This window comes from Oryza sativa, chromosome 10 (genome assembly GCF_034140825.1).
Source record: "Oryza sativa Japonica Group chromosome 10, ASM3414082v1".
Classification (NCBI taxonomy): Eukaryota; Viridiplantae; Streptophyta; class Magnoliopsida; order Poales; family Poaceae; genus Oryza; species Oryza sativa.
The window spans coordinates 18,503,327-18,519,773 of record NC_089044.1 but is presented as its reverse complement, the minus strand read 5'-3'; the positions used below and the strand labels follow the sequence as shown (position 1 = coordinate 18,519,773).

At 37.1% G+C, this 16,447-nt stretch overlaps 1 protein-coding gene across 1 annotated transcript; it reads right to left on the bottom strand.

Moving 5' to 3' along the window:
• Positions 1-1,107: 1,107 nt before the first annotated feature.
• LOC4348901 (protein CUP-SHAPED COTYLEDON 1) lies at positions 1,108-3,748 on the bottom strand. Its single transcript, XM_015757764.3, has 3 exons — positions 3,088-3,748; positions 2,155-2,420; positions 1,108-2,022 (listed from the first exon to the last, which is right to left on the bottom strand). Exons 1-3 carry the CDS (start codon positions 3,257-3,259, stop codon positions 1,486-1,488), a joined length of 975 nt encoding a protein of 324 aa, XP_015613250.1. The 5' UTR covers positions 3,260-3,748; the 3' UTR covers positions 1,108-1,485.
• Positions 3,749-16,447: the final 12,699 nt, after the last annotated feature.

Below are 16,447 nucleotides of genomic sequence, written 5' to 3'. Positions count from 1 at the left end.
TACCTCTATTGGGCTAGGTTTATTGGGCCTCTTACCTCTACTGGCCCAACCTAGCCCACTTTTTATTTTCTGGTCCAACATATTTTTCGTTTATTTTTGTTTCTGGCCCAACATATTGGGCCTCTTACCTCTATGAGCCCAACCTAGCCCATATTTTTATTTTCAAGGCCGGCCTTAAGTCCATTCTATTTTGCCACATATTAGGTCTTCTACCTTTTTCTTGGCTAATTCCTACTACGTATCTTTCTTTAGTCCAAAAATATTTTCTTCTTATCAGGCCTAGTCCAATCTGTTTTTTGAAGGCCGGTCCTAATGCATGCGCTCCCGAAGTCCGATGAAATTACACAAACACAACTTTTTTTCCCCTGGAGAATATCTGTTCCATGCAACTACACAAGTTCAACAATCTGTCATCCAATTTGCTCTCTTCTGTAACATCTATATATACTGAGTTTGATAATTATTCTATTCTATATGATTGGACTACTTACATTTTAAAATTCCTCTTATTAACTTGAAAAGAAATGGTTGACAGCTAATTTGCCCCACTGTAGATTTATAAAATTTATAAAATTCTTTGCGTGGTTTTATTGCAAATTAAACAGATGGAAATCTATGTATCAGAGACAAGACATCCTTTAACTTTCTTGTGCAGCATATGAAAGAGAAGTAACTTACATTAAAGAGCAAAAATATTTTGGGTAGCATATGAAAGAAGATTTATAAGTATAAACAAAAACTAGATAAAAAATATGTACAGCATATCATTTAAAAATATTCCCAATTTTATTGAAAGAAAATACATTTTTTTTGGGTGAAATGAAAGAGGAATCATTTACACAAAATAAAATGGCACAAACAAAATAATTTACGTTAAACTGCAGAAATATATCATGTATATCATATAATTGGTAATACCATATTAAAAAAAATGTGAAAATCAACCCAAACATCTATTTTGTGCAAGGGGGCTTTGAATGTTACTCTTTTTTTCTTTAATAAAGGCAGTTTGGGTATTTCCTAAAAAGCCATCTGGTCCAATGGTACAGAGTGAAAAATGACTCACAAACTCATGGTCTAGTATATAAGGAGGAAATTCGCAAGTCATTGAACAAAGTGAACTCAGTGGCAGAAAATATATTCTCTCTTCCTGAAGAGCTTGGCTCAATCAGATTTAAATATTATTCCCATCATTACATTTTTTAAAGTACAAGAATATCAAATTCATCCTGGTTCTGAATTCTTGATCATCCCCTTTCCCTAAAGTTGTTTGATATATGGCTCACCTACAAACTGAGTAATTACACAAATATTTTCATATCACGACCACTCGAACTAATCGACCCCTTAATTAACTCCACCTTAATTAATAATCACACTCTAATCACAAACTAGCAAACCTCTTCTAAGCTCTACATATTTTCTGAATTTAACTGAACTCTAACACATGCAAATCATTAATATTAATCCATTGTACTACTTCTGCTAGAAGTAGAGCTCGTCCCTGTACACGCAGTTGCTACCACCTTGGCGCCATGCTGGTTCCATCTCTATGATCTCTCCCATGCCATGCTCCTCAAACCCCATCCCAAGTGCCATCGTGGCATCGTTGTTGCCACCCTGGCATGTTCCAAAGTGGGCCCCCACCGCCATGTCGTCACCAGTTGGCCGATGTTCTAGGAAGCTGTATTGCAGCATCGTCAGGTTAAGCAGTGCGCTGCTACTACCGGAGTTGTCGTTGTTGCTGCAGTGGACACCGCTACCACTGATCATTTGGTCCCCACCACCTTGCATGAGTACCATTAATGGTGGCACCGCCGCTGACCGGTGGTCGAACCTGTCCACCACTGTCGGATCGGGCGATGAGCCAAGGAGAGGTGCCATCGTCGTCGGCGAGGAGGGGTCAGTAGAGCCATCGGTGGCACCGGGAATGAAAAGGTCGCTGCCACTGCTTCCGCCACCCTCGGCTTCTATTGTCGATGGCTTCTTCTTGTCAAACACCCTACATAGCACCCAATCCTCCTGCTTGACACAAAAGAATACATAGACCATGATTAATTATTATGTGAATCTGAGCACACCAAATTAAGTAGTAGTGCTTAGCTATTGAAAAATATTTCTACGAGAAAGGTAATATAGAGCTAAGGCACACACCTTAGGTTGGGAGTTAGGTGTTTCAAGGCGGAACTCATGCATGACCCATGTCGTCTTTTGCCCATTAGGGGCACGGCCGAGGTAAAAAACCAGCGTCTTCCTCATCCCGACCACCGCTCGTGTTGTACCCTCATGGACAATCCGGTCCTTCCCCGTGGCCTTCCAGTAACCTGTCTTGGTCGCACGGTTCGTCCGTGACCCTGTCGCATATTTCCGGTCTCTGAAGCTGAAGAAGTACCACTCCTCTGCAGTGAGCTTAGCCACCTCTGAAAAAAGTTAACAAAATAAAAACTAATTAAGCTCTCATATGCATCCAATCATCAGCTAATTAATAACCATTTAGTGCTATGTTACACCCTTCATTAAAGCATCAAAGTTAATAATAATATACATTAGAGATACTAATTAACTGTTGTATCTGTACCTACACTGTAGAGCTAGGTACGTGAGATCATGAGAGAGGGATTGGATACGCTTGCACGTGAAGTGTTACAGCGGTCACTGTTACTGGCAAACAGTGACGTTTTTATAATTCTCTGAGTGGCCCTAGCTAGCTAGAAGTGGACATATAAACAGGTCGTTATTGGTCTCTAGCTTGCGAGACTTGGAGTCTTGTGACTTGTGAGCTAGCTAGCCAAGGAACCATCACGAAATTATTGCCGCTAATTTTATGATTGCTTGCAAGCTATAATAGCTAGCTGATGATCATCTCGTGCACATTCTGTATCTATCTATCTACACCTATAGCTATATGCTTGTGCTCCAAGGAACCCCAAATGATTAACTAATTATCAAACAATTATCAAGGCACCAACACTGTATCTCTCTTGTGTACAGTGAAATTTCGCACCCGATCTCAATTCATTGTAAAAAAAAAAATACAATACTTCTGACTATGTGTCTGGACAAAGTAGGTTTGTAGGGTAAGGTTACCGGGAAGCTCCCATGGCTCGCGGGCGTGAAGGTCGACGTCGACGAGGGTGCCGGAGGCGACGCGGTGGTTGGCGACCTTGTTGCGGAGGTAGAAGCAGATGAGCTCCTCGTCGCTGGGGCAGAATCTGAACCCCGGCGGCAGCGTCGACTCCATCTCCCTCAGCCCGGCCATCGATCTCTTCGATCTCAACCCCAACAAAATCAACTAATCAAACTCACTAATGATCACTCGATCTTTTACTCTCCTAGCTAAAGCTAGCTAAGTAACAATAGCTTGGAGAAGACGAGACGCAGCTAGCTAGAGATATAGCTAAATATGATCTCTTCTTCTTCTTGGGAGGCGAAGCAATGGAGGGGCTTATATAGAGGGGAGAGGGGGCTAGCTAGCACGGGGGTTTGTTAATTAGTTAGATAATTAAGATTTTGGGATGATTTGGGGGTGAGGGGATAGAATTAGATTGAAATGGTCTCTGTCGAGGACGACGACGGCGTCGCCATCTGGCCCAAAAGATGCTCGCCTGATGAGCTGAGCTGAGCTAGCTATATCATATCGATGATCAGCTGAGCTATCACGCTTGTGGGATTTGTCAGAGGCTGCTGCTGCTGCTGCTGGTGGCTAGCTTAGCTTGAGCTTAGCTGCACGCACAGGCCCACTCCTCACAAGGGATCGATCGATCGATCTAATTATATACATTGCGTTTATCTGCTAGGAAAAATAGAGAGAAATGTCCCGGGATCTTCCGGCTAACTCCACAAGGTAACGGGCTAGCCGGTCTGGGTTTGAAGTCTCACCCATTATATTTATTTGATATTAGATCATTTTCTAATATTCGTGTTTTTTCTAGGAAAAATAAATGTCTAAATTATTTCTGCAACCAGCAGAGATCATAATATATATGCCTTTTCCCTAATAATAATAATAAATATGCTTTAGTTTCTCTTTTCATGCACCAAAAACAAGACATACCACGTTAATTGTTTTTAATTCTTAGATGGTTAATTGTTTTTTTATTCTTAGATGGTTAATTTATGACACAAACTGGCTATTTCCTTTCCATTTTTCCTCTCACGAATCTCTAGGCAGATAATTTTAATTTTCTATATGGTCTATGATAACCAACCAAATTAAGGTCCAATTAAATTTTTCATAAACCACATCATTTAATTTCAATTATTTCTAATCTTTTGGCCAACTGATCGAAGTTTGCACATTGTGCAAAATAATTAAAGTAAGTTACGTCATCTAACAACACAAGCTCCATCTTATACACACCTACTACCATTACTATATTTCAGCATTAACCCACGGGGTATTACTAATATAATTACGTAGCGATCAAAACATACTATTATCCAAACCTGCTAAATGTAAGCGGGAAACTAATAGATTTTGTCTATAGCAATATATATATTCGATTTCGAGGACGGACGCTAGCTATAAATGAAGGGAGAAGAGACTAGAAAGTGACGAGACTTCAGGAGACGTGGAAGCTTGTCACACCAAATGATGATTAAAACCAAATCCGATATATATATGTACATACGTATGTGTGTATACTTTCTCAAATTTTAGGGTCGTTACGTGTGTGACAATGTTACATGGCACGTGAGGACTTTGTCACGGGCCGGGCAAATTTTGGGAGAAGCTATAACGGCCTGTTTAGTTGGCAATTTTTTTTTATCTTGCATGTTACATCGGATATACGGACACACGTTTAAAGTATTAAACATAGTCTAATAACAAAATAAATTATAGATTTCGCCAGTAAACTGCGGGACGAATTTATTAAGCCTAATTAATTGGTTATTAGCAAATGTTTACTGTAGCACCACATTGTCAAATCATGGTGCAACTAGGCTTAAAAGATTCGTCTCACAATTTCGAGGCGAACTGTGTAATTGGTTTTTTTAGCTACATTTAATACTCTATGTATGTGTCCAAATATTCGATGTGATATCGTGAAAAAAATTGTTTGGGAACTAAACATGCCCTAAGTGATGAGCAGTTTACCAATTAGCATATAGAAAGAAGACTAAAACCCCACATCTCCGTCGTCTTCTGCCAAGTGTGTAAATATGCCTGACCATATATGCTAGATAGCTTCACCCTTGATACCTTCTTCCTTGCATGCTGGCTGGTCACCTTAATTTGTGCTCGATCCCCTGGTGGCACTACATGTAGTCCCTCCGTTCCAGAATAATATAGTAACAACTTTTCGTGACCATTCTAAAATATAAAAACTCTCACCGATATCTCATTTTTTTTTAAAAAAATCGGGCTGTTTGAGATCTCACTGGGGAAGCAATCAACCATTAGTGATATGAAGGTTGATCTCTAAGTTCACAAACTATGAACCAATACATTCACATCACTGCAACTATTTATACGAACCGTGAGCTTGAGACAACAATTTCTTATATATAGTACAGTATATATTATGTGAAAGCAATATAAAATAAATATTTTTATACACTAAACATACTTATATAGTTTGATGAACGTGGTCAAAATCTACGTGAACTTGAAATTTTAAAAAGCTAGCTACATAAGTAAAAAAAAAGAGATTTAATATCATATTTTTTTTCTTGGAGCATGTCCTAATTCATCAATACATGATCATGAGCGGAGACAGGAGTAGGATAGTTATGGCAGGAGCCCTACATACTCAGCTTAAATACCCATTGAAAAATTACAATTCAAAACTTATTTTAAAAAATATAGGCTAAATTATTGAAATTACAATAGTCCATGGACAAATTCGATCTGGTTCCGCCTCTAAGCACATGTTAGCTGTTTTAAATTAATGCGAAAACATACGAAGACACAATTGAGCTTTGCATATGCTCCTTAATAATCCTCATGCCCCTATAGTACTACTGTCTGCATTGCCAATTGACAGTCATGCTTACATACCTGGCTAGCTTTGTTCAATATAAAGAAGTTTTGCTAGCTGCAAAACTATACTTAACCTAACCTAGCTAACTCAATAACTTAATTTGTTCTATGTTGTCTATATATATATGCCCTAGTTTTTCTATTTTTTGGATGGTTAATTATAGCTTCTTTCAAACAACAAACAACAAAATCTTACTCACGTGACAATGATATTGCCATAACAGCTGACTAGCTAGTTCCCATTAAGCAACACACAAAACACTATAGCAAACTTCCACATGATCTCAGGTTGTTGGACTCTTGTCAGCTTTGGTACGATTTTTAAGCTTCTAAGCGACACGGCTATGCAAAACAAAACACGAAAAAAAGAAGGAAGAAACTAATTAAAAACGTCTCACAAACTAAGATCATCTTAATTAATCAACAATTAGCTAGAATCACACACACATATTTATATATATTGCACATACGAATACACACTACACACACAAACATAAGAAGCCAATAGTACGTGTGCTCGATAATCACGAGACATGCATATATGCAGTGCTCCAGTAGTTAACAACACGTCGCGATTGCGATTAGCAATAAAGAGGGTGATTAGGACGGGATTAATTAGAAAAGGGAAGGGGAATCTCGTCGATCAGATTGCGCTCTACGTCTGTCCAAATCCATGCCCATCAGGCAAAGGTCCTGTGTCGATCGATCAAGCAGCTAGCTGCTGCCTAGCTGATCGATCGATCGATTTTTTAGCGCGTTAATTAATTGCAATTTCTTCTCCTTAATTACTCTGGATGGCGACATTGCAAGAGATTAGCTAATGCTACACTCAGCTAGCTGTTAATGCAATTGATTAGTAGCTCTTGCAAATGCATGCTGCTGTTGGATTTATGTGTGGTTAATATCGTAATCGTGTGTGTGTTCCTGTCAAGTGCATCCATGGATTACCATTAAATTAAGGGGCACTTTGGAACATACATGAAAACTACATACTCTCATGCGTTATTAATTTGGCAGGAATTATATATGCATACGGTTTCGTGCGTACGTAGCTTTATTTGAACCAATATTTTACTTCTCCAGGATTTTTTGGAGTCCATTACTTAAATATAAGCATGTATATATATATATATATATATATATATATATATATATACTGTATATTCGAGTTGTACTGTATTTATATGTCGAATTTGCTATATATTTGTTGATAAATTTTCCTCCAAAAATTTGTCAAATGTAATTACAATACAATCGTAGTGTAATTACACTGTAACTATAATGTAACTTGTATGTAACTTTTAAGAATCTCTCGGTAACATGTTATTTCAGTAAAATAGAGGTCGTGGGAACAAATCCTTTCATATATGTGTGTGCTGTGATTTTTTTCCTCACCAGAACAAATCTTGTAATAGATCTAACGATTCAAAATTACGTGAAACTTACGTACAAGTTACACTGTAGTTACATGCAAGTTACAGTGTAATTACATACAAGTTATAGTGTAATTACACTACGATTGTACTATAATTATATCTGTTAAATTTTTAGTAGAAAATTTATCGATAAATATATAGGTGGTCTCTTTATATGTATACTCCCTTTTCCTTACCCAGAAACTAGACACGTGAATGCGCTAGATGCTCCCTCCTCTTATTCCATGCATTGCGTCTATTTGTGCATGTTTGCCATGAGACTCTGGAGAAGGTGCGTGTGAGGTGACTCTGTTAGGGTGAGTTTGAATTTACCATTTCATCTATTGTTTTTCACGTGCATGTTTTCTAAATTAGTAAACTATATTTTTTTGCAAAAAAATCCATAGAAAAGTTACTTTCATATTATTATTTTTTAATTTTTAGCTAATATTTGATTAATCATGTGTTAATTCATCGTGCTCCAGTTTGCATGCATGGAGGATTAATTAGTTTCCAATCCACAATAACGAACACAACCCTAATAACCCTACTAATTAGTGCTTGGAGCAGATCATTGAATTCATTTTGGTGCTTGTATGTACAATTAATACCGGTGTAACAGAGTCAGTAGGGGGTTTCTTGTAGTGACCTCACTGTCAATACCCAAATTTAGCTTCTAAAGTAAGAAATAGGTAACCATAGATAAATTTGGAATGAACTTAGATTTGTCACGCAAGGCCAGTCTGATCGAAACCATTGGGCCGGTCAAACCGGTGTCATGTGGCTGGTCAGACCGGTGGTGTTCGACTCCAAGTCCGATTTGTCGGTTCTCGGGTTTCCTTGTTAAAGCTTAAGATTTTAAAGTCTTAATTGGTTTCTACACCTAATTAGACGTGAAAAAAACCTAGGAAATAAGTTTACCCTTCCTATAAATATAATGGGGCTAAGGCCGACTGAAAAAAACAATCAATCATCAAAATTAACTTATTTAGCCAAACCCTCTATATTCTACATCTACCTCCATCTTGCTACCTATCCCAAAGTCTATTCTCCTCAAATTTCCAATTGCTCGTCGTCTCTCGTCTCTACGGTGTTAGAGGACGTTCTAGCTGACCTGCTGAACATAGGACAAACCGGCGCGCGTTCGCCCAAACGAGGCCCCTCCTAGGTGTTCGTTTGGTGCCATCTACCAATCTCTATGGTGGCACGTTTCCGAGTGCCACCGCAGATTGCACATAACGTGCTCAGGGGTGGATCTAACGTGGGTGCAGGGGGGGACTCAAGTCCCCTACACCCATAAAACCCATGGATACTCCCCTAAGCCCCCCTTCAATTTTTTCATCATAGTTGATAAGACAGAAGATGCTAAAGGTCTTATCATAGCATTTTAGCATAGTTTAATACTGAGATTATGTGTTTATATCGGTGTACTCGGTATGTTGAGTCCCCCTAACTTTTTGTTTCTGAATCCGTCCCTGAACGTGCTCAAGGTGTGGCAGCGCGATTCTACGTCGTCAACACTCACCCGTACACATGAATGATAATTTTTCATGATTCTTCAAAAAATATTTATAAACACATATATAGTTCGATCGTGGAGTGGTTTAGTATTAGCATTTCACCGAACTGTTACCTTTCACCCTATAATTTCCTCCTCGCAAATTAAAGTTTAATTCGTTCTAATGGTGGCAAACAGAACATTCACGACGGGATATCGATCTTATATACTATCTCCATTTTTTAAATAGATGACGCCGTTAATTTTTTCTCACAACCATTCGTTTTATTAAAAAAATTTACGTAATTATAATTTATTTCGTTATGAGTTATTTTATCACTCATAGTAATTTAAGTGTGATTTATATCTTATACATTTGCATAAAATTTTTGAATAAGACGAATGGTCAAACATATGAGAAAAAGCCAATAGTATCATCTATTAACAAACGGAGAGAGTATGCAATATAAACTCCTACTTCTCCTATATTTTTTTTCAAGAATCAAGAGATACCACTCCTGTAGGTGCTAGCTAGACAATATATATATATTGAGCTGTTCCACAGCACGAGAAAAACCCTAACAGATAGCATAGAAATTTCAACATATCAAGAAGCCAAGAAGAATATACAGATAACGATCTGGAAGCTACCGTGATGGGGACACACTCAGAAGTGAGAGCTAATTAATCATGAAACTTGTCCTACATGGTTAATTTAATTAAAAACAATAACAAACAGCAATTATAAATAGTTGGTAGGGGCCAGAGTTTTCTTCAGCTACACAGAGAAGTTGTTATTTTTAGAGAGAGAGAGAGAGAGAGAGAGGAATATAGAGGCGATTTCAAGGGCTTACAAGTATATAGATTAAGGATGTGTTCTTCCCACTCTCATTTTCTGCGCGTACGCTTTTCAAACTGTTAAATGATGTGATTTATGCAAAAACTTTCTATATGAAAGTTGTTTTAAAAAAAATCATATTAATCTATTTTTTTTTTAAAATAATTAATACTTAATTAATCATATAATAATATGAGCTTCGTTTTGCGTGCCGGGGAAGAGGGGTTCCGAATACAGCCTAATAGCCCTTGGAAAAAAAATATCAGTCGATATATTATGGGATCTCAAGTTTTCAACCCATATATCCAGAGAAATCCATAATAAAAAATGTCTTAGTTTGGAAGCCAATTGCTACGGCCTGCAACAGCTTAAAGGCCCATTTAAATCGCAGCATTGAGAAAATGTAGGAATAGGAAAAATGTAGGATTTTGATAGAAATGTAAGTGTAAAACTGAGGATTGTAAAACACAAGAAAAACATAGGAATGACCGTGTCGACGTTTGATGTCGCGATTCCGGTATTTGCATGGTATGGGGATCATTGGTATTAGGGTATACGTGAGACTGAGGTAAAAGAGATGGAGACGAGGATTTTTATACAGGTTCGGGCCCCTGAATTTTCAGGTAATAACCCTACATCCTGTTGGCCAAAGCCGGTATTGCTCTTATTCACCATAATCACACCAGTACAATATTTGGGGTAGCCTATCTAACTGTTGTCGACATGGCGGTCTGAAGGTCTGACTTGTAGTCGACAACAAGGTAGTCTTCCTCCTCGAGTTCGTGCCCGACGAGATCAGAGATAACGCTTTCGTCTCTCCTGACAATATCCGGAGACACTGTAGGGGACTAGCCGTGCTTATTACTGAAGTCGATATCCGGCGTCTTGTCTTGGCGTATGTTGGCTTGTATTGGCTTGTGGCTTCTATTGTTCCGTGTATGTTGATTGTGGTAGGTGTCTATTGAGGTGGTCGTCTCCTCCTAGGGGGTCTTATATTTATACCCATAGGTGTCCCCTTGTCCAAGTAGAACTAGGAAAACCAATATGGATACAATCCGAGTAGTCCTTGTCGTTTCCATGTAGAACTCTGGTTGTCTTTCCTTATCCGGAACACCTCCTATATCCGTAGGTTGTTTCCGTATAGGACATGGTATGTGGTGGGTCCTGCCGAGATTTAGTCAACTACTATTAGGTATGTGGTATCCATAACCCTGACAGACCGTTTGATTGGACCACAGGAAAAATACAGGAATTAGAGGAGAGATAAAGACTGAAAGGGAAGTTTCCATGAGGTTCTACCTCATGCTAGATTTCCTCCAAAACTTACATGGCATTAGACATTCCATAGGAATTTCATAGGATTACATAAGATCCATTCCTTTAATTCAAAGGGCTATATAGGAAAAATTCCTATAGGAATGAAATTCTCTAAAATTCCTATGAATTTCCTTTGAATCAAAGGGGGACTAAATAGTGTTTCTACTGATGATGATACTGTTGTTGCCGACTTGAGCTACAGCGGCGGCAGTGCAGCAATCGCTGCCAAACGTACGCAACCAATGTATTTAGGGTGAGTTTGAGGAGTATATTGGAAAGATACGCAAAACGAGGTGAGCCATTAGCATATGATTAATTGAGTATTAACTATTTTAAATTTCAAAAATGGATTAATATGATTTTTTAAAGCAACTTTCCTATAGAAATTTTTTGCAAAATACGCACCGTTTAGTAGTTTGGGAAGTGTGAGCGCGGAAAATGATGTGTTTTCTCACCCTATCTCACACGAACAAAACGTAGCCTTATACGACCATGTATGGAATGCACTCCTAGGAAAAGTACTCCCTCTATTCTAGAATAAAATACTAAGGGATTTTAGGTGAATATGATACATTATAATCCTATAAATTTGGATATGCTCCTTGACCAGATTCGTAGTACTAGAATCAATGTATAGTACATCTATGGTGAATGTGATACATCATAGTCTTATGAATCTGAACAGGCTCCTTGATTAGATTCATAGTACTAGGAATTATATGTCGTACATCTACTAAAATCTCTTATATTTTGGGACGGAGTGAGTACCAGCTAATAGTTATATATAGGTATTGAATTATATTCTTCATGTAAAAATTCTGCAAATTTCCAATCAAATTTCCGATTACAAAATCTGACGATAATTTGGGCCACACAGCGACCCCGGCTGGTTAGATTAGCCAGCACTAGGCAATAATTTAAACAAATTACTCAATTAATATTCATACAATAATGTTGGGTTGCCTTGGTGTTTGGGGCTATTCGTGCTTGCTACGGCTTAGCCCAAGCAACAGAAAAGCCCTCGTTCCATTATCGCTTGAGATATGTGCAGTGTACACTACGACCAGAAATTGTTCTAAGTACTCTTGTCACAATGTCCCAAAAATTAGAGATAAAGTTAATATATATAATTCTAAAAGTGAACTAACCAGCCGAGCTACCTTTAATTCCCACCCTCATAGATACACACACAAAAATAATAACCACACACACACACACACTCAAACTTTCTTGATTCTTGATAATCTTAGGCTTACTTATAAGATCAAGAGTCTACTAAGATCAAGAGCTTACTTCTGAGGCTTAACTCTTATATATATGGTCCTAATTAAGTTACTCTTTCGAGTACCCTTTATTTTTTTAATAAGTATTCTCTCTGTCTTAAAATATACTAATATATATAGCTAATTTTAGGATTCAAATTTATTTCAAAATATAACTACATCCATTTCCTCATCTAAACTAATCACACTTCTTGCTCGATTCAACTTTTTTACATACTTTCTCATCTTAACCAATCACAGCTAGCCATTTCTCACGCACTAAACCTAATTTAAGAAATGACATGCATAAGTAGTTGTATTTTGAGATGAAGAGAGGACCAGTAATAAAATTTTGGTTTAAGTATTAAATTATATAAACAATGATTAAATTAAACATGCATATTTAAGGTTGTGCCCATGTGTTAAATGACACACACACATATATATAAAGAATATGTGTATATATATATATATATATATATATATATATATATATATATATATATATATATATAAATAAATAAATAAATATATATATATATATATATATATATATATATATATATATATATATATATATATATATATATATATATATATATATATATATATATAAAGAATATGTATGGATGGAGTATTCCCTCCGTTTCATTAAAAAAAACAACCTAGTACTAGATACCACGCATACTAATACTAGAAACTATGAATTTGAACATATCTCTATCTAAATTCATTGTATTAGAATGTATCACATCTAATTTTGGATTTTTTTCGAGGGGAGAGTACATTGCAACCAAGGAGGCATATGAATGGAGAAATTAATTAAAGACTGGCCGAACATAACATGCTTAAATCGTGGGGATGGGACAATGACCGAGCTCCCTGAGGTTGATGTTTGTTGCAGGGTCATTGAGCGCATTTAAGGCAGTAGGCCAGTCTACAGCGCCATGCAGAAAGCTACTCTATTTCTATGTCTATGTGCATGTATACATTAGTACGTGTACGAAATTGCGAATTACGTCAATCTCAAATGTGTGTATTGGAAACGATTAATTAGCTAGAATCCTAAATCTCCAATGTGCACGAATATTATCTGTCTCACAAGGCAATAGTAGTACACAATAGTACTAATAGTACTAGTTAAGTTAAGTTGATGGAACATATATGCATGGTCTTGTACATTTCCATTATAAATTGGTACGAAAATATATCCAAGAAACAATCTATATATACTCGCTCTCGATGCTACTTTGAGACACATATATAGGGATGATATTTCAAAACTAAAATTTCACTACTAATTTTATTGATCAACTATAGTTTAATTAAACATATCCTTCTATGCCTGGGCTAAATATTTTTAGAGATACATGTATAGTTGATCAAAATTGTAATATACTGCAACATTTTGTTGTGCGTGCAGCCTAAAAACCTAAGTTTCTCTTATATTAATAAAGGAAGAATGAAGTCCATATTACTCGATCTAGCTAGCTAGGTTGACTTAAACTTCGATAACAACACAATTAATGATATAGTAGACTAGCTCTAGTAGAGAGAAGCTGTAGCTAAGCTAGAAATCAATGTCATTCACTGCTCTGTAGATCACTACTGACATATAAACTATATATTTTCACCCACTTAATTCGATCACCCAACACACATTGAGTGTGGACTTGTACAAGAGCTTAGCTGCAAAGGAAGAAACGGCCACTCATTATTTAGCTATGCATCTCTCTCTCTCTCTCTCTCTCTATCTCCTTGCTCCCAAACAAGCACGCAATAGGAGAGAAAAAAATTTGCCATCTTGCACATACGTGTTCTTTCTTGACAAGAAATGCTACCCCTCATGACGTGGACCTCGGCGCCGTCCCTGTCAGCACCCTAGCTCCCGCTACAATGCTTAGGTGTACCAACACGAGACACCGATATGGGACACTGTTCATCGTCATCTACATACATCAGAGACACAGGGAGTGTGAAATCATACGATCGGGCGTCGATCTCCGGTACGACAGAGTTGAGTAAGCTTTTGGGTGAACTGGCCAGCCGCGAAGGTATAGCTATAAGAGGTGATATGGCCAATATCGAATCAAAACGGACACATCAAAGAAAGGGAAATGGGCACAATGATTGATGGGTCTAGCTCCATGATTGGATCGATCGATCGATCGACTGGATTGGATGGAGAGCAAAGCATGCGCATGTTTGAAAACACCTCATTGGAGCTAGCCATCTTAAGGAAGCTAGCTAAGCTAGCTTTGCTAGAGCCCTAGCAAGATAGACCATAGTAGATGGAGCCATATGCTATATACTGTATCTTGATGAAGAACAGTGCTAGTCGGCTACTTATTGGTCATTTGTACGGTACATAGCACTTAATTACTGGTGGACATTTGAAGCGTAGCTGAAAATTACATGCATCGACGATGGTCTTATCCTGTCCAATGATCACACGACAAGTATAGCAGAAGTACTGTGTTGTGCATCTTCAAGCAATTTGCATGCACTACTGTGTGTGTGTGTGTGTGATCGAGTTGATGGAACTATAGCAAGGCTTATGGTGTAGTTATTTTAATCTAGTGCAGTATTAGGCATGCATTGATTTATGTTTTATCTCATTACCACACCTAGCTAGGCTACAATGGTGCATTTTGGCTTATATACAGGGAGATGGATTGGAATTTTGTTCCTCAAAGGATTTCACTTCTTTCTTTATATATCATATAAATAGTCATATTTTTTTTAAAAAAATCACAAGATAAATTAATATGCGATATTTCACTTCATAAACATGACCTTGATAAAACACTAACGAGTATACATACATTCACAATTATATTTATTATTTTTTTTAAAACTTGTAGAAGTCCAGTTTGAATTTGTATATTTATGAAGTGATGTATCACAGTATAATCTATACTGTTATTTTTTTAGTTTTATTCATAACTAGTTAAATATGACATGCAAGAATCAAGGGAAAAAACACTTAACTATATTGAGAGATTGGAACGTTGGTGGTTGCTGGCAGGCAAACCCCCATTTTACTCATCATGACACCCTACTTTGAATATAGCACTATACTAGAGTCTCCATATTGAACATAGAAAATATGCACAAACACACATTCTTCCTTACACAAATTAAGGAATTGAAGTGAGACTAGCAACTATTCTTCCACACACGCAAGGGCGGATCCAGCGTGAGGATCTAGCCCTAGCCCCCTACATGCTGGATCTCCATGGAGAGCAAGGAGAGATGGGAGGGGGATGTAGAAGGCAATGAGGCCTCCCCAACGTCAAGCTATATCTTCCTTGCCCACACGGTACCTTCCTCGTGCTATTTTTGGTTGCGCATTTCTTTCCAATGCCGATAGGTCCCTTTCGTCTATACTAGTAGGGGTGTCTGTGAGTTGCAACGTGAAATAAAGTAGGGATTAATTGATTTCACATCACATAGGGTGAAATGATGTTAAGTAATGATTAAGTATAAATTTATTGTAACGAAAATTTTAACATATCACAAACGATAATTATGTCACATTTTTTACAGTTTTATATATTGGTAACATGAGCAACGGAAATTGTTGAATAAAATGGCACAGTATTTTCCTAAAAAAATAGCACGGTAAAGAAGCACAACCACATATCTAAATATACCATTATTATTATTATTATTATTGTTGTGGTTCAAAATTAACTATATTGAATTTGATCGTGAAATTGAATAGGCAAAATCATCCACAAATGTTGCACATAATTATTCATCCTATAGCAAAACATTGTATGGTATAATGTGAATTTATAGATAAGCTTTAAAGAAAAACCTTTTACTATATCTTATATTTTTCACGTACTACTTTGGGGATGTTGTCTAATTCCTAATGTAACTATAAAAATATTGTTTTTAGATTCATTCTCATTACACTTCAATATATCTAAAAAAACATAGTTCTCAGCTCCCATCCTTTGCATGTATTATTATGGACTATTTTTTAGAGAACATTAATTATATAATAGTGTACAGACCAAGTAGAAGTAGTAAAATGCTTAATCAAAATGGGTAGCACAGTAGAAGCCTTTAAAATGACGGCATCATCTATAGAAGCCTTCAATTTACCACAAACATTAACTCGCT

Excerpts from the sequence above, each read along its gene's own strand:
- LOC4348901 (XM_015757764.3), bottom strand. The coding sequence starts at position 3,259 with ATGGCCGGGCTGAGGGAGATGGAGTCGACGCTGCCGCCGGGGTTCAGA. Across the intron at positions 2,421-3,087 it reads CGAGCCATGGGAGCTTCCCG|AGGTGGCTAAGCTCACTGCA; the intron begins GTAACCTTACCC and ends AACTTTTTTCAG. Across the intron at positions 2,023-2,154 it reads CACCTAACTCCCAACCTAAG|GAGGATTGGGTGCTATGTAG; the intron begins GTGTGTGCCTTA and ends TGTGTCAAGCAG.